This window comes from Garra rufa, chromosome 24 (genome assembly GCF_049309525.1).
Source record: "Garra rufa chromosome 24, GarRuf1.0, whole genome shotgun sequence".
NCBI lineage: Eukaryota > Metazoa > Chordata > Actinopteri > Cypriniformes > Cyprinidae > Garra > Garra rufa.
This window is the reverse complement of record NC_133384.1, coordinates 513,310-532,546: the sequence shown is the minus strand read 5'-3', so window position 1 is coordinate 532,546 and position 19,237 is coordinate 513,310. Positions and strand designations below refer to the sequence as shown.

At 36.9% G+C, this 19,237-nt stretch overlaps 1 protein-coding gene across 1 annotated transcript in view; it reads right to left on the bottom strand.

Moving 5' to 3' along the window:
* The window catches only part of mppe1 (metallophosphoesterase 1), a 77,663-nt gene that overhangs the window by 8,335 nt on the left and 50,091 nt on the right, over positions 1-19,237 (bottom strand). Inside the window, exons 4-6 of the mRNA XM_073830296.1 lie at positions 7,980-8,048; positions 7,674-7,796; positions 7,133-7,273 (exon numbers count right to left, since the gene is read on the bottom strand). Of these exons, the coding sequence (XP_073686397.1) occupies positions 7,133-7,273; positions 7,674-7,796; positions 7,980-8,048 (333 nt within the window). The remainder of the gene's footprint in view (positions 1-7,132; positions 7,274-7,673; positions 7,797-7,979; positions 8,049-19,237) is intronic.

Sequence of the window (19,237 nt, the reverse complement as noted above, 5' to 3'; positions counted from 1 at the left end):
GTCGTTCGGTGGTTGTGTGCTCCCTCTGGGGCGGTACTAACATTCTGAGACGTGTTTAACGGTAGATTTCCGCGAAACGTACCCGTGTTGCGGCAGTGAAGGAGAAGGCTGGATAACAACAAGCAACTCTAGGATATACAGCGCACATTTCGATTCAGGCAAGTAAATATCGTTTTTAATTAATCGGTTTATTTGTATATCTTTACGTTAACTCTTCAAGTATGATGCTGCATAATTTAAAGTAGCATTTTGTCATTGTTTACATATGCATCTAGCTTTCGTGTGTAACGTTAATGAAAAAAGGCAAGTTTTTTATTTCTGTTTTATTTCTGTTTTATTGCTAAGTGTTATGTGGGTTAAATTCATATTAGTCGTCTAGTTATTTTGTCAGTTGACAAATGCAGTGAGTAACATGAAAGTACGTGAATGTCGTATTGTGTAACAGTTAACGGCAGTAGTTTACAAAACGTAATGATTATGGTAAATATTATTTTCCATCACATAAGCTTTGGTAATGTTAATTCCAAGATGTACTGACGTATTAAGCAATAATAGCATTATTATTTTTTTTATATTGTGCATTATATTAAATAATTGTTTTTCTACTTTTATCCTTATATAATGTAAACAAAATTTATACAGGTGATTTCTAATATCATTTGTTTCTTAGTCTAGGAAGCATTTTGATGTAAGCAGTTGTAAATATGCAGCAGGGTCACTAAATCTGACAATACAGTGTAATACTGAAATTTGTTAGCTCCCTGTAATTCCCATAGAATTGGTTAAATGTTATATACATTTTCATAATGATGGCTAATATCCTTTGTTTTGTTTTCTAGAAAGTATTCTAAACTGATGTAAACAGTTGCAGAAATACAGAAGGGTCACCAAATCTGAGAAGGCAGTGTAAGGAGAGCCATCATCTGTAGACACCCAAGGACAGCTGATCATCCTGCAGTGACAAACCACATCTGACCATATCAACACCCAGATGTGATTGAGAACTTGAGTGTAGTATTCAGTAATTTAGTGTAGTACTTAAAGCGACTGATGACCAGGCCAGATACAGACTGCTGCTTTTGATATTTGTTCCCCCTTTGTTCTCCATTTCAGTTCAAATGTTGTTTCAGTTGTTGTTGTTTCATTTGTTGAAGCATTTTATGTTCATACAAATATTTACATATCAATACATGTGCTGGAAAAAAAAACAGTTGAAAGTGAGAGAATGCTTTTTGTTTATATACAGTACTGGTCAAAAGTTTGGACAAAGTAGTTTTTTTATGTTTTTGAAATAAGTATTTTATGTTTATTAACATGATTAATTATTTAAATGATTTCTATTATAAAAAATATGTTGTGCAAAGCTGAATTAGCATCAGCCTTTACATTACACCAGTATTCATTTTCACATGAATATATATATATATATATATATATATATATATATATATATATATATATATAATTTGTGTGGGTGTGAACAGTAAATACGTGCATAAAAACATATATGAATGCTTTATGTGTGTTTGTGTGTGCATTTATTAATCTGCAGATATACAGGTTTATGTAAAACACGTTAGCCAGCATTGAATTGCGACGATCTTGTTTATTTGTGATCACATGATGGCTCGGAGCATTCATACCCTCCACTTGCACTGTTCCACAGCAACAAACTTGACCAAACTAACGTTGAACACATGTTGAAATGAATTCAACACGTAATAATAGCATCGAGCGCTTAGTTTAATAGCATACATTTAGCGTTGTTTGGAACGATATGTATTGTGAAAAGTAATGTGCTAATGAAAACAAATATTTAAACACAAATACAGACTGACCACGCAATGCAAGTAAATTAATCACGAACAACCTCCGGATATCTTGGGAACAAAACATGAAGTAAGTTGCACTGCTTGCTTCAGACTGATGACATCCATTGTACGAATAAATGTTCACAATATTTCCGTTCATGTGATATGCTTTTAGCAATCTCCCGTGTACACGCACGCAGCATCGATTAGTTAATGAGCAGCTTTTTTACCTTAACTAGCTTTTTCGCTAGATTTTAAAAGAATGTGTTCCTATTGACAGATCGGAGAAATAGCGCTACCGGAAATGTTTCAGGACCGGACATGCGCAGTAACGTTCCAACGCGCTTGTTATTGTTTACATCCTTGAAATGGTCTATACAAATCAGCATTAACGCTGTTTTGTCAGACAAGAAATGAACATGCAACACGTTTCTGAGGACAGTCTGTTCCCTTCAGATACATTCATATATAGACATCCGTGCCGCGTTTTGAGTTTGAAACGTGCGGTGCACATATTTATTCTATGACATCATTGCCTTTTTGAAGATTTATCCAACCCTATCGCGATCGTCTTTCCATCCCCAACTGTAAGACCTCTTAAAATTATAATCAAGACTTTTCTTTTACTATTTTAAATATTTATAACTTTTTATGGCCTTGCATTTGATACAAAACTGCGAGTCGCCATTACCCCACGCGACCGATCACGTGACTGATTGTGCGCTCGTTAACTGGAATTTAAACAAAATGATCAGCAATATTCTAATATACAGAGTTGGTCAAACAAATTTCCATGACTTTTCCAAAACTTTGTGGGTTAATTTAATTTTCCAAAACTTTTCCAGGCCTGGAAATTGCCATTTCAAAATTCCATGACTTTTCCAGGTTTTTCATGACCGTACGAACCCTGCTTATTTTAAAATTCAGAATCAAGCTCTAAGAATATGTTGTGGTGCTTTGAGAACATCTTCCATTGCAGCTATGCAGGTAGAAGCTGGAGAACCCCTGTTATATCTTCGTAGATGTAAATTAAGAATGAATTATTGGGTCAATATTAAAGACCATAAAGCAAGTCATCTAGTTAAAGAAGTGATAGAAGAATGCTGGGAACATGGAAACAGAAACATCAAAAGCTTTGGATGGTCTGCTAATAGGGAAGCACAGTATTATAGCTGGACTAACATTGTAATCTACAATACCAGCAACCTATCTAATATTCCAGCATGGCTGTTCCCAATGCCAAGAGTTGATTTACATTTACTAACAATATTGAAGAGTGAGAAAGAAACCCCCAAGGTTCATTAATCATGGTTACATGTATATACTGATGGTTCTAAAGATAGTAGAACAGCTGCTGCAGTATATAGCCCTAAATTTCAAAACAGTATTAAGAAAAAGATAACTGATCACATATCAGACTGAGACTTGTGTTAATTTGCTCTGATTCTCAGGCAGCGCTGACAAGTCTTGCAAGTGGGTTAAAATCATCAAGGCAAGACATTATTTATGAGATTTTTGCAAGTTTGTAAAGATTAAGTAATGTTAGCTTAATAATGTTCTTGTGGGTTCCTGCTCTGCTCTTTATGTAGCAAAAATTGTATTGCCTCTACCCATCATGAGATGTTTTGTATACTTGCATTTAGAGATAGACAAGCCTTTTATCTATAAACATGCACTAACCTAGCTGGTTCTAATTCCCCCCGGTAAGAGGCAGAACTACTTAATGAAATCAGCTGCTGTCTTTCCTTCCCTTGCCATACTGATTTTTGTGTGTTTAATACTTTTTTTCCTGTGTCATTCCGCTTTATTACACATAACTTTTTTTATTGAGTGTAATATTATGTTTGCTTTATCTGTGTAGATTTCTTAGGTTAATATCATTACCTGGTCAACATTTCATGGGAATTGGGTGCTTTGGAACTGTGTTTAATTATAAATTAAATGGATGTGTTGAATACTAATTTCCCCCACTATATGCTTCACTTCTTCAACTCTTTTTCATTTCAATTTAAGAAAAGTGGGACTCTATAAATATATAAATGACAGACCTAAAAATACATTTGAACCCAGTAATTTGGTGGAAAGTGTAGCAATTGTATGAAATGTCCTCTAAATATATTTCTAAACCTGAGAAAACCTCATCTGCACTATTCTGTGTTGTATTGATCTAATAGAGCTGAAATGAAAATGGTTGCATATACAACTACATTCTCCAATTCAAAATTTTTAAAACTAAACCTAAATTTTAAGGGGATACTTGTTTCTTCAGTAGAACACAAACAAAGATTTTTAACTCAAACCGTTGCAGTCTGTCAGTCACATAATGGCAGTCAATGGGCACCAAATCTTTGAGAGTAAAAAAAAAAAAAAAAAAAAACATTAAATAAGACAAAACCAAATTAAACCCTGCGGCTTGTGGTGACACACTGAGGTGTTAAGACACAAAACGAATGGTCTGTGCAAGAAACTGAACAGTTTTTTTTACTATTATTTACCTCTGAACCACCGCAGCGATCAACTGTATTGAGCATGTTCACAACAGCCGGCGCGTGACGATTCTGGCAATGTAATGAAAAGTCAACACTCCCGGATGAGTTCGCGCAAACGTAAACTTTTAGTTTTTAATCGGTCACCAGAAATAGGATAAGCACAAATAATTATCATTTTGAGTAGCTGCTAGGCACTGTCAAGTCACCTTTATTTATATAGCGCTTTTAACAATACAGATTGTGTCAAAGCAACTGCACAGTATTTAAACAGCACAATAGTGTGTAAGTAACGCATTATTGTAAATAATCAATTTTCAGTTAAAGGCAGTTCATCAATGAATTCAGTGATATCATCATCCAGTTCAGTTCAAATAGTATACGATATCGCTGGAAAGTGTCCCCAACTAAGCAAGCCAGAGGCGACAGCGGCAAGGAACCAAAACTCCACAGGTGAAAGAAATGGAGAAAAAACCTTGGGAGAAACCAGGCTCAGTCGGGGGACCAGTTTAGAGGTCTGCGCGGGACTGCTTTTCTAGTCCCGCTCCCGCGAGGTTTTATTCCGCACCCACCCGCTCCCGCTATATATTCAGGCTTTGTTCACCCGCTGCCCGCTTAGAACAATTTTCTTCCCAACCCGACCGTTCCCGCTAAATTTAGTTCTCGTTTCCAGAATCTTACATTTAACCATAAGGAAACAATACCGGGTATATAAAACTTTTTTCCCAATACATCCATTATATTTCCATGTTCCACTTTTAAGACGTGGCTATTATAACCCTGCATTTCAGCCAGTCATAGATCAAATTTGGGCTAAAATGATATTTCAGACATTCAATGGTGATAAAAAAATGCAGTGCTGGTGGAAACACCAGACCAGGCTACCATGAACATGATCAAGAGCGGCTCGGACGGTCCTGTCTGCAGCATTGAGCGCATCTTCAGCGCAGCTGGAAGGGTTACGCGTTCAAGTGCACGCAATAGGATAATGCTTGCCACAAAGCACAGGCAAAAATAATTACCATGACTGTGAAATATAGTAAGGAGATATTTTAATTATTTATAAACTGTTTTCTGAGTCAGTGATGATGAAGTTAACGATCCTCCTCATCCATCTCCTCATTGGACGCGTCTTTAGAGAAAAATGCATCTTTACAGATTAGCTAAATAATAAAAGAGTTTTTGTTTTCGATTTGTTTTATTTCGTTAAGTACTATTTTAAAGCTTTCTACAAATATATTTATCATGTCTGACAAAAAAAAACTAACGGTTAAATAGTTTCCACTGAAAAAAATGTAACTGATCGCACTTGTGCCTCCGTGTCCTTAAACGCGTTTTGGTTTCCACTCTCCGCAAACAATATTGGAAATGCGCCTAATAGCGAACATTTATAATATAAATATTATTATTATTATTATTATATTATATTATTAGGCTATTATTTCTATATTATTTAAATCTATAGATTTTATTTTAGCCAATTCGTGATTTGAGAAGGCAAATTCAAACACAGAGTAGGTCAATTTACTGTCTCGCTTGAGTTACTTTAAGAAACAAAAAGCTTACATTTAACGAACAAAATCTTAATTAACTTAATAAAAAAGAAACGAAATTATAACCACTTTGTCATTTCATGTAACTCAAAATGCATGTATACATGCCAAAACAGTATAAGTTGTTTTAGCAAAGGGGAAAAATGGGCTCGGGTCAGGAGTTAACAACCACACTGTTTGCGAAAAATCAGTCAGCATAACCTAACGAAGATTTTGGCAACGCTGATAAACAGTTGCCCACAGAAAAAACACCAGTAGTACCCTCACTTTCCGCGCCTATGAGACATTGCCAGTAAAATGCATGATTCTGAAAGCACTGGTCCATGAGTGTAGCGAGTGCATAACAGTTTTGAGCACAGGATGTAGCCTACAGCCTACAGGTATAAGAATGAGTAAAGCGCAGATTTGCTGTTCAGAAAAGACGTCGGGAACGGGATATTGTTACCGCCCGCTCCCGTTCAAATTACACCAGAGTTACCGACCGCAACCGCTTTTATTTGGAAATTTATTCCCGCGTCGCAAGAAATCTGGTCGGGTCCCGCGGTTCCCGCGGGAGAGCCGCGGGAATGCAGACCTCTAGACCAGTTCTCCTCTGGCCAGACGAAACCAGCAGTTTGTACCAATGTCTGATTGTAGAAACAATGACTGTGTAAACAATGAGTGACGTATATGCGCAACAGATCGCTTCCGTGCGTGCATCTACTATGGCAGATTACTTTACGCATCACGCACCGACTGTTGTAAACACGCTCAGGACAGCTGAACGTTGCGGTGGATCAGAGGTAAATAATTATATAAATACTGTTCAGTTTCTTGCACAGACCGATCATTTTGTGTCTTAACACCTTTGTGTTAACACATTTGGTGCCCATTGACTGCCATTATATGACCGACAGATTGCAACGGTTTGAGTTGAAAATCTTGGTTTGTGTTCTACTGAAGAAACAAAGTCACCTACATCTTGGATGCCCTAGGGGTAAGTAGATAAACATAAAATTTTCATTTTTGGGTAAACTATCCCTTTAAAAGCATTTGCCAATATTTTTTTGACAAAACAAGGGCAGAAAGGGATAATGAAGAACAAGAATTAGCCTTGGATTTACTTTACTTATCCTTTAGAGTCTGTAGCCATTTAATACATTTGGTGTATTTGCAAATTGCTACCCAAAACAACAATGCTTGAAATTGGGGAGTATAATGTGAAACTATCTCTGCAGAAAAACTACATATTCAAAATGTTTTGTGCCACATTTAAAAAAGGAATCAGCATGTCTTTAATTACCAGGATGAAGCTGGGGTTGTTTCGATTTCTCCAGCTGAAGGACGGGACACTGATCTCAGGGTAAAGGTTTTCATGCAGTACTTCACAGCCATGGTGAGTGTGGCCACTCAGAATTAGGCGGGGCTTGAACCACCACAAGAGCTGTTATGGAGGAAGATTAAGGGCCTTTAATATTCATATATTGATATAGACTGTACTTAATACTAAGTTCCTTCATACAAAAGTCTTAATATATTTTAAAATTATTTTTCTAAACTCTTGTAATCTGTATGTCAAACAATCAGATTAAGCATTACATATTTTACATAGCATACAGCGCTCCTTGATTAAAAGTAGCTAATCTGGTTGTTAATGACACATCGCCATATTTAGCTTACTGACTAAATTTTAAACATTCAGAAATATTCTCATTATGATTAGCATAGACACAGTAAATAGACTTATCGTGTGGTGTAGTCAGGAGTAACATCATATGCAGCACATTGCTTTTTAAAGTAACATTGTCCAACACTGCTTGTGATTTCGGAGCATCTTGTTTTACCTTTTTGGAGGCATTCTTAGATATAACATCATAACGCTCCCGAAATAGCTGGTTCCGTTCATCCAGAGGGGCAGCGTCTACACCTGTACACATGGCATCACTCACTCTATACAGAGGGTAATGCTGGGATCAACAATGCATTATTACAGTAAAGAAAAAATTACTGCAATTTTAAAAACAATGCATTTATAAGAAATACCATAAAATACTGCCTTTACTTCAACTACATGTGTATAACAAAATGCATTTAGTTACCATGACAGATACAAAAAAAAAAAAAAAAAAAAAAAACACATACAGTCTCACCTGTAGCAGAATAGGTGCTGATGGGGCAAAACTCTCTGTGTTCTTGCACTTGTCATAATGCTGTGCACCCTAACAGAGTAAAAAGAGGTAAATGTACACACGATCAACTACAACAGAATCAGTTAACATGCATCACACCATTCAAATGTAAAATGGAAATTGGGGGTTGCTGTTGATCCTTGGCGTTTTCTGTTTTCACACAGCAAAGTATATCCTATTTGACACAAGTTCACCACTCATATTCAAAAGACTGCTTCTTATAGATACAGTGTATCCAGAAAGTATTCACAGCGCTTCACGTTTTCCACATTTTGTTATGTGGAAATGTATTAAACTCATTATTTTCTTCAAAATTCTACAAACAATACCCCATAATGACAATGTGCCCTCTCAAGGACATTCACAGAGTTGTCTATTAGCCACTCTTGCAGTGTGTTTAGGGTCATTGTCCTGTTGGAAGGTGAACCTTCTTCCCAGTCTGAGGTTCTGAATGCTCGGGACTAGGTTTTCATTAAAGCTATCTATTTTGGTGAATTGAGCTTTACTTCTACTCTGACGAGTCCCTCAGTCCCTGTAGCTGAAAAACAGCCTACCAGCACACATTACTTTTGGGATTGCACTCTGCAGGTGATCAGCAGAGCTGGTTTCCTTCAAACGTGCAAATGATTTCAGTCAACCGGCTGCAAGAGTTCAGAGAACACACTGAAAAAGCAAAGTCTGTGCAACACCAAGCACAGCTGGCCAAAGAAAGTCAGTGTTTCAGTGCCACTAAAACACTTCTTTCCTTTCAGGGATGAGCGCACTACTGTGGATGGAATCATCACAAAGGGAACAAGAGTTGTAATTCCTCACAGCCTACAGAGTGAATATCTACAGATCTTGCACAAAGACCATGCATGAGCGACGAAACGCAGAGCACGCAATGCCGTTTTCTGGTTGACTATGACACAGGACATTGACAACTTTATGCAGTTCTGCGGCATATGCAATGCTTTGAAGCCTTATCAACAAAAGGAGCCATTGTACCTACAGGAGATCCCAGAACTGCCTTGGTCTGTTGTTGCCGCTGACATATTTGACTGGAACAGCCAACAGTACCTAGTGCTGATAGATTCATACACTGGGTTTGAAATAAATCCACTTAGAAACTTGTCTTCACAGAATGTAAACTGAAGAGGCACTTCTCTGTGCAGGCATCCCCCCAAAAGCTTATTACTGATAATGGCAACCAGGTCACGAGCCAGATTTTCAGAGACTTTGCAAGTTCATGGGACTTTTGTCACATCACTAGTAGTCCTGAATACCCCCAGAACGGTCTCGCAGAAAAAGCCATTCGTAGTGCAAAGCGCCTGCTCGAAACCACTAAGAGGGATGGGACAGACTTGTATTTGAATTGAATTGAACCACCGCAGTGATCAACTGTATTGAGCATGTTCACAACAGCCGGCGCATGACTATTCTTGCAATGTAATGAAAAGTCAACACTCCCGGATGAGTTTGCACAAACATAAACTTTTAGTTTTTAATCGGTCACCAGAAATAGGATAAGCACAATTAATTAGCATTTTGAGTAGCCGCTAGGTACTGTGTAAACCAAGGGTCACCAAACTTGATCCTGGAGGGCCGGTGTCCTGCAGAGTTTAGCTCCAACTTGCCTCAACACAGCTGCCTGGAAGTTTCAAGTATACCTATTAAGACCTTGATTAGCTGGTTCAGGTGTGTTTGATTAGGGTTGGAGCTAAACTCTGTAGGGACACAAGCCCTCCAGGACCGAGTGTGGTGACCCCTGGTGTAAACAATGAGTGACGTATATGCGCAACAGATCGCTTCCGCGCGTGCATCTACTATGGCAGATTACTTTAACGCGCCTGCTCGAAACCACTAAGAGGGATGGGACAGACTTGTATTTGAATTTCTTAAACATCTGCAACATTCCTCGGGATAAGATACTGGGTTCACCAGCACAGATACTGATATCCAAGGTAACATATACCAACATGCCCATCAACAAGCAGATGCTGAAGCCAAGGTCAAATGACACTGCAACTGCAAAATGTGTTCTATGATAAAAAAGAGCAAGCCCCTCTTCTCCACTGCATGAATCCCAAGTAGTAAGGATGCAAACAACAAAAGGACACAACAAGATATTTAGAATTGTTAGGAGCACTCTTACCGAGCCCAGATCGTATGTTGTGGAGTCCGACAGTACTGAGTGCAGGAGGAATAGTCGACATCTACTCCCTGTAAAAGAATTACTCCCAAACTACACACAAGCCAATCTGGAGAACTTGTTGTAACAACTCAAATCTATACCAGACAGCAACAATGTGTCTAAAGATGCAGTGCATGCTAAAGAAAACATTCCAGCTGAGCCAACAGATCAAAAGTTGCAATACCATACTAGATCTGGTTGGGTTTCCAAGCCTAATCCTAAGTACTCTGTTTAACTACACGTTCGACAATCTAATGTAAAGAATGTGTTATTGCAAGGAGTAATTCTGATATTTAAGTTGTCACTTTCAATTATAGTGTTTTCGCTTAGAGGGAAGTACAAAACTAAGGAAATGGGACGTAGATAACTTATTATGTGCCATCTACTTAAAATGCATTCAAGATGTGTTTAAGAAAGCTATGTTCATATATGGTATTTTCAGGGCTGAAGTGCCCCTGTGTGTCATGGACGTGTGTATTGAAGGAAGCGTAGATGACGAAATACAATAACAGGTCTTTTAATAAATCCAAAACAGGGGGGCAAGTAAACACACAAATTAACCTTGGTGACCTCGCGCCATAGAGAAAAAAAAGGAAATAGATGGACGGAGGCAAGTAAGCTTCTTACTGGCCAGCCGGAGGCAGATATCCTGGGTATTTTTTAGGGAGGTAGACAGTTCAAGGTAGACAGATTGTTCAGGGCAGGCAGGGAGTCAAGGCAGGCAGATTGTTCAGGGCAGACAGATATTTCCAGGCAGGTAGTTCCATTTCTATATTCTCAGTGAAATCAAATCAAATATTGTTCCATATATGATAATCCCAGATCTAGACCTGATAACTATGACATTTTACACGTAATTATATTTTTACCTGGCTAATCAACTCATACATGCATGTTCTGGATCCCCCCCTCCCACTGAAAGTTTAATGAACCAGTTTTTAGAGGTTTAATGAGGGTGCGGTTTGAGTCACATTTTTAATTAAATTTTATATATATATATATATATATATATATATATATATTAGTGATCGACCGTTATTGATTTTTTATTACCGATACCGATTATTTGCATGTTTATGTGCCCGATAACCGATATTCATACCCGATATTTATTTACTATTATACTTCTGTTTTTGACACAATGATTACAACACCACTGAACTGAACAAACCGTTTTATTTATAACAATCACTCCCTCCTTGCATACAAATCAAAACTCTTATATACACCAATAAATAGAGGGGTCTGAAAGTGCAAAAAAAAATACAAGAAGTGCACTGTTACTAAAGTGTTTTTGTCTTCAAGTGAGTGTAGTAAGTCCATACTTCACTTTGCTGTCTATTTTTTATTTTGGTCATCTTAAAAAAAAAAGTGTTGAATGTTAGCAGTCTTTCATGTTAAATTTAATATTCATATTACAACAATAAAAATATTTTATGTAAAGCATGAGCAGAAACACTAACATTATCAATAAGCAAAATAAATATAGAATGTCTGTCTTCAAGCACAGGAGTCATATCAACTTTGCAGAAATGTAGCTTAATTTTAAACTAGAGTTTTATTAGGTTTATAAAGCTGTTTATAGGCTAAAGAGTGAAGAATAATTTGCTGGATAATGTTAATTTAATTTAGTAATATTCATTACTATATATATATATAACAAACAAAACACAAATAAATATAACAAACAAAACATCGTTTTTATTGCATTTCTGATATATCACAATTAATAAAAAAAAAAAACGTTTTTGTCATTCTAGATTAAGAAATGCGTGCTGACAAAGCGCATTCAATTTCTTAGTTATATTTAATGATTGAAAATGTTTATTAATGATGGTTATATAGTAAATGTTAATATAATTCGGGGTGTTTTAGTGAATCTTGTTAAAAGTTATATGCGGTTGCTGTGCTGGAGCATTTCATGAGCATCAACCTGGTGAGCGAACAGCAAAATGGAAGCGACTTCACGAGACGAATAATGAGCACATTGACGCTCATTAGTGGCTGTATTTAATTCAGGCAAGTAAGCGGTAAATTATAGTTCACAAGGAATTGGTTTGTTCCTTCTAGATACTGAATATTTTCAGGTGAAAGCATAATTTAAACAGGCACAGCACTTATTCACATGCAATTGCTCTGTCAATAATGCATTAAAACAAATGTAATGGTATCCGATTTCGAATAAGCAGAAATCTGTAAGAAATGCAGCGATCCATAGGTAAAATAACTGACGAAAACGTATTGTTATTTTCATTACCACCTTTGCACTGCAAAAAGCAGCAATTATAGCCTACTCTTTTAATGCTGACAACTATTGGCATGTGGTAGGAAGATTGCACAGTAGTGTTTGAAACTCTCCTGTTATTTTATTTTATGAACAGGACTGTTACATTTCAAACATAGCCTACTTAATTTTTTTTTTGTTTGTTTGTTTTTTTTGACGTGGAGCGGTGTTTCTGATATCAGTGAGCTAGGAGTGGAGCGGGAGCAAAGCGGAGCGCGGAGGGGAAATTGTTGCCGCTCCACTCTGCTCAGGTAAGAAAAACTTCAGAATAGATACAATTACAGCTATAACTATTCCCAGTTAAGTAAAACATAGGTGTGCTATATTGTACTACTGTCATCAGGCTATGAATGTTGATCAGATTTTACTTTTTGACAGGATCCATCTGCCTCTGTGAAGAAAAGGAGAGAAGTGGTCCTGAGATGCCTGATTGAGTATATGGGCAGAGATGGGAAGACCTCATCGGTGTCCACAACGTATGTATTGGGCTTAAAGCTACTTGTTTATTTTTCTGTCTGAATAAATTAATATTGTAATGATATGGGGTAATTACATTTGCTCTTGAAAGATTTAAAGAGATTTAAATTCTGTAGCTTAATAAACAGTAATGTGATGACCAATCAGGTACAGGCAAGGACAATTGCATTGTTTTAATGTAATGCATCCTTTGAAAAAAAAAAAAAGACAGCACTCATGCTACAGCAGAAACTGATAGTATAGTACCCACACTCTATGGCATTGTCATGGTAGACTTCGCTCTGGTCACATGCTCTAGTCTCAGTATCCATCTAGTATTCACCAGCTTTAGTGACAAAAGTACAATTTTAACTTTGTGCTGTATCTGTCTTCTACCTGTCTGCTATATTCATCTCATTACCTGATTGTCTGACCAAACTCTTGATTTTTTTTTTTTTTGTCTCCACCAATAGAGTCATGATGAAACAGAGGTGCATGCTGTGCTTGGCACCTAAGAAAATTTACATGTGCCATCAGCCCGACACGCATGAGATTACAGGATGAAAATGCACTTATACAGTGTTTGTTTTATATTGTGTACATGTGTGGCCACAATTATTGTCTGTTTTGTAGTCACTGTTAAAAGTGAAAGACATTAAATAAATGTTATTGTCTTCAATCTATCTTCCCATCTTTTTTTTTTTTTTTTCTTAAATTGAATTTGTAATTGTTATTGACAAAGTCTGTTTATGTAAAGTTCATCACTGTAGTGCTTAAAATATAGACATTTAGATTTTAGGTTATAGCCAGGACTCAATTAAAATGTTTATTCACATATGATTAAAGTTCATTAAACCTAATTAAAACGAGTTCAGGCTACTTGTAACAACCCATAAATAAGTTACATGTACCAATAAAGTAGGTTTATCTAACTGAGTAATACTAGTACTATTAGTTAAGTCAACTTGATTTTGTTGCATTTGTATTAAGTAATATTACAGTGTTTATTATACTTAAAAAAGGCTGCAAGTTGACTGAACTTAAAACATCCAATGCAGCCACTTGCCTCACTTTTTATAAGTTAGATCTAGGTATTACTTTTTACAGTGTAGGAAGGGGAGCAGTCACTGAACTTATCAAATAGACATCCTCAGATATCTATGTGTGTAGGAAGGGCTACCAGAAGTGAAACTGACCAAAAGCTTCCACAAAGAGTAGGGTGAAGGGGTAATTTAACACACAGCTAGCCTCAGATACTGTAGCTGCAGTTAAATAAGTCTGTCCCTTCATAACCATGGCTGAACTATAGCCACCCTCAGAGGACCATATTAAGGATGTCCCCTTTTGGCAGAAAATTAACTCCATAACCACAACGTGCAGCATGTATTTAGCTCCTGCGGGAGCTAAATACGCTCTGCCCATGCACCAGATTCCCCCAGGAATCAAGCAAGAACGGAGCCGCTGCCGGCGCGAATGCGTTGTTAATACCGCAAGAGGCGAACACACTCATACAAAATCTGGAAAACAGTAAAGGCTCACCTCCCTCCTTTGAAAATGCATCGCGATGAGCACATCAGTTCCCTCGAGAGCTGGACACGCTGCTATTCACCACACACACATAGCCCGCAAGCTCGTGAAAACGGGTATGAGTAGCGTGCCTCCCGCAGGAAACAATGAATGCAACGATTGCACTCCACTCCCTCAAGAGCTGACTTTGCTTACTCCTCACCATACATACACAGCTCGAACCGTGTGAAAGTTGTGGGTATCAGAGCGTGCCTTTTTCACAATAAACAAGGAATGAATGCAATAATCACAAACTCAGTTCCCTGCCCAACAAACTCCCTCAGGAGCTGAAAGCGCTTGCTCTTCACCACACACGTCACACGCGAGCTGTTATTTCAAAACTTCAGGTGAGTTCAGTGAAGACGAAAAAAGAGAATGTTGTGTTCTATGGGTGCTCCTTTATACTGTCGTTGCACCGGTAGTGACACACTGATGGAGAGGAGTCACGCCGGAAGTGACGTCTTTGGCTGTCGCCTGCCAATTTCATTGTCGTTTTTGTATGTATTCTTCAGACACGACTCACGCTGATGCCATTCCCCATAGCAACCCCAATAGGATGCGGTTTGAGTTCCCTCGAGAGGGAATTGAGTGTTCGCTATTGTCCTCTTGCATTATTGACACTATTTTCCTGTTTAATGGGAACTTAATGGGAACTTGTTTTTACTACTTTGTGAGGACTAAAAGACTACACAAAAACAATAAAATAAGAAAAGTTTGACTTTGTGGAGTCCTTAAATCAGACCTCACGAAGACATGATCTTTTATATAAGACTAATAAAGGACTAAACTTATTATGCCCTTAACCTACACCAACCCTAAACCTACCCCTTACAGAAATCATTCTTACATATCTGTAGTTTTAGGGATAGGTTTCCGTGATGGGTAGGTTTAGGTTTAGTGTAGGTTAGGTCCATACTATAATGAGTTTTAACATTCAATAAAACATTATTATTATGATAAGATGTTGTATTTGTCTGTTTTTACTATCATTGTGGGGACATTAGGATCACACAAAATAGTATAAAATAGTACCCTTTACATACATTTTTTTAAACATAAAATACATTCTCCCATGGTAAAAACTGACCCAGTCTTAAAACTCTTGAGTGCCTGTAGAGGATTTTGAGACAAGTTGTGGGCCACATTCCCCATTAAAGATCAGCACATTTAAGGAGGTCATCCTCCAAATGACAAACTGTGAACAACTTGCACACTCAATGTCAAGAAGAGTCTGAGCAGTATACTTCAAGTTATATAATATTAAGTCCTAGAATATTGCACATTTTGTGAAATTAATTAAGGATGCACTCATTTCTGCAATCCTTCATTTAAACAAAACTGGGAGACAGCCAGACACAAAGACATGTTGCATGTTAAATTCACAGGATTTGTGAGAAGCAGCATTTACTGTAAACAAAGTCTCTCTGCAAACAGTCTTACAAGCTGCATGGATATAAGCAGTGCCGCTCTTTACTCTGAAATATGCAGCACAACAGACAATATACTTCTTCAGCTCTTTCCCTGCCGAACACAAAATATTCTGTTATTTGCAGTGCATTCAGAAAGTTTTCAGACCCCCTTCACTTTTTAAAAAAAATGTTGCAGCCTGATACTACAATTGTGTAATTTTTTTTGTTCTCATTATTCTACACTCCGTACCTCATAATGACAAAGTGAAAACAGAATTTTAGAAATGTCTGTAAATTTATTAAAAAGAAAAAACTGAAATATTACATTTACATAAGTATTCATTACATAAGTAACTCAATTCTCTCCTTAGTGAAGACTAGGGCTGTCACTATCTATTGTTTTGGAAATTGAGTAATCTGTCAATTATTCTAACGATTAATCGAGTAATTTGATGATTATAATTATTTTCTTTTGTAATAATAAAATAGACCTAAGGTAACAATAGCCTTAAAAATGACTTAAGTACATATATAATAGCAACGAGGCAATAATAACTAGTTCAAATAAAGTATTAAAAGCAAGTAGTCATATGGTTTTATTGAACAAAACTGTTCAAATACATAATGTATTATAAACAGTAAAGCTAATGTACATTATGCATTATAACAAATGCCTGCAGAGGGCGCCAACGGCCTGACAATTGTTTTTTTTTTTTTTAACTTTAATATTTGTTTAATCCTTGTTTAATATTGACTCAAACATTTAATTCAAATGTCCACTTAATATTTAAAATTTGGCCATTTCTTTATGACAGAAATGCTGCAGGCACTGTAATTTGTTGAATATGTAGACATCAAAACATGTAAACTCAGGGCGAGGGTTTAAACGTTTATTTTGAAATCACGATGAACAGTTAGCATATAGAGATGTACTGATGTATTCTCCTTGCGTAGGGTTATAAATGATATACCTTACAAATCTGATGAAATAGCACACGTTGGATTCAAAGATAAACGTTATTATGAACCAGAACTCACAATCACATGCAGAGATAGAGTTTAAGATGCTCCACACATGTAAATGATAACAGTTCTTGTTTAGCAATATTTACAGAGCCGATCTGAGATTTGTTGCGGGCACGTAAATAAACTACACATGTAATTAATTAAAGCGTATGCAAATTTTTAATAGCATTATGCTTTATTATCATTTTAAATGGGTTTAGTATGTGGAATGCGCCACTTCCGGCATTTTGATTACTCGACAAACAGGCCTCGACACGGGCAAAATGCAATCAAGTATTTTTTTAAATCGAATACTCAAATAGAATCGAGGAACCATTACAGCCATAGTGAAGACACATGAAAACACACTTAGAATTTGCAAAACAGCACCTAAAGGACCCTCAGACTCTGAGAACAAGATTCTCTGGTCTGATGAACTTGAATTCTAAGCATCATGTTTAAAGGAAACCAGCTCTGTTCATCACCTGCAAAGTACCATCCCAAAAGTAGTGTACAGTGGGGCTGTTTTTCAGCGGCAAGGACTGAGGTACTCGTCAGAATAAAAGAAAAACTCAATGCTCAAAATATTGAGATAGTCTTAATTAAAACCTAGTCCATACTGGGCCGACGGTTCACCTTCCAACATGACAAGGCAACACAGTAGTGGCTTAGGGACAACTCTGTGAATGTCCTAGAGTGGCCCAGCCAGAGCCCTGACTTGAACATCTGTGGAGAGACCTTAAAAAGGCTGTCCCCTGATGGTCCTCATCCACCCTGACCAAACTTGAGAGGATTTGCAAAGAATGGCAGAAAATCGGCCAAACCAGGTGTACAAAGCTTGTTGCGTCATAACAAAAAAGACTCGAGGGGTGATGGCTGAGCAACGCAAGACTACACAGAGAGGGCAAGATTCATCATGGTGGCACGCAGTCACTAAAGGACTTACTGTATTCACTGTAGCAACTGTATTAACTGTACTAACTGTAGCAATACTGTGGATTATCAAGAAAATAAATGTATACCATTTAAAACATGAATCCAGAGGTACGGTCTTGGGAAAGTACAGTTCCTTCAATATCAGCAAATTAAGTATATAATTAAATCAAAGATTAATATAATCAATAACTCAACTTAACCCTTCTCAATAATGAAAGAGATAATAAAAATCACCAGTTCCAAAAATCTCCAAACACTACAAACTTGTATCAAATAATGATGTTTCGATAGTAACACCAATGACAAAATAGGAAAAAGATTTAGCCTTCTCCTCTAACCCTCAACTTTGAAAGGAAATCAATACATTCTCTATGACTACTAATACAAACCTTCAACTCATATGATGCAAGATTCTTCACATCACTCAAAGAAAGCTGTTTAACATGGGTTCCCACATTGGGAAGCACAGACAACTATTTTTAATGCTATATGGAACTGTCAGCCTATTTACTCATTTTGCATATCTATAACAAAAAAAAAAAAACACTGCAATCTTGGGCTGTAGAATCCCCCTATATCTATCACTCTGCTTACTCGGTATATATATATATTTGTGTCATCTACATATATTTGTGTGTGTGTGTGTGTGTGTGTGTGTGTGTGTGTGTGTGTGTGTGTGTGTGTGTGTGTGTGTGTGTGTGATATTATGTTCATATATTTGCACTTAATGCAATACATACTGATATACTGTCAATAACTGAACTGATATTAATATTATTAATACTATTATTAATACTACTACATTTTGCAAGCAACATAATGTTATACTCTATTATACTGTCAGATTTTTTTATTAGTAAATATTTCACCCTGCAAATGCAGCTAACGCACCTTCTTATGTAACTTTTTATTTCTTTATTATTATTTTTAGCCTATTTATTCTTCATCTTATTTGTTTTGTTCCCTTCTCCTCCCTTTTTTGCCTCCTCTTCTTTTCTTTCTCTTTCTTCTCTTTTCCACTCCTGTATTTACTTATTTATTTACTTGTTTATTTGTTTTGATTATTCTAATTATTATTTGGTTATTTTCATTTGCTTGCATTTTTTTTTTTCCCTCCCTTTTCCACCCATATACCCCTTCCTTGCTTAACTTTGGACTTAAACTAAGACTCACAATGGAGCTTGCTGCGAGTGGACAGTCTGGACAAACTAAGCCATACACGTGACATTAAACTGAACTCCTTAGTACAGCCATTACGTCAACCTTCCCTTGTATGAGGAAAGTGAAGAACAGACACCCTTCTCAGGGTACAATACAGTACCTTGATATGCCTTACTGCTTCACTCCGATGCCATCAACCAAACCTCCCTTCTCCTCTCTTATTTTATTT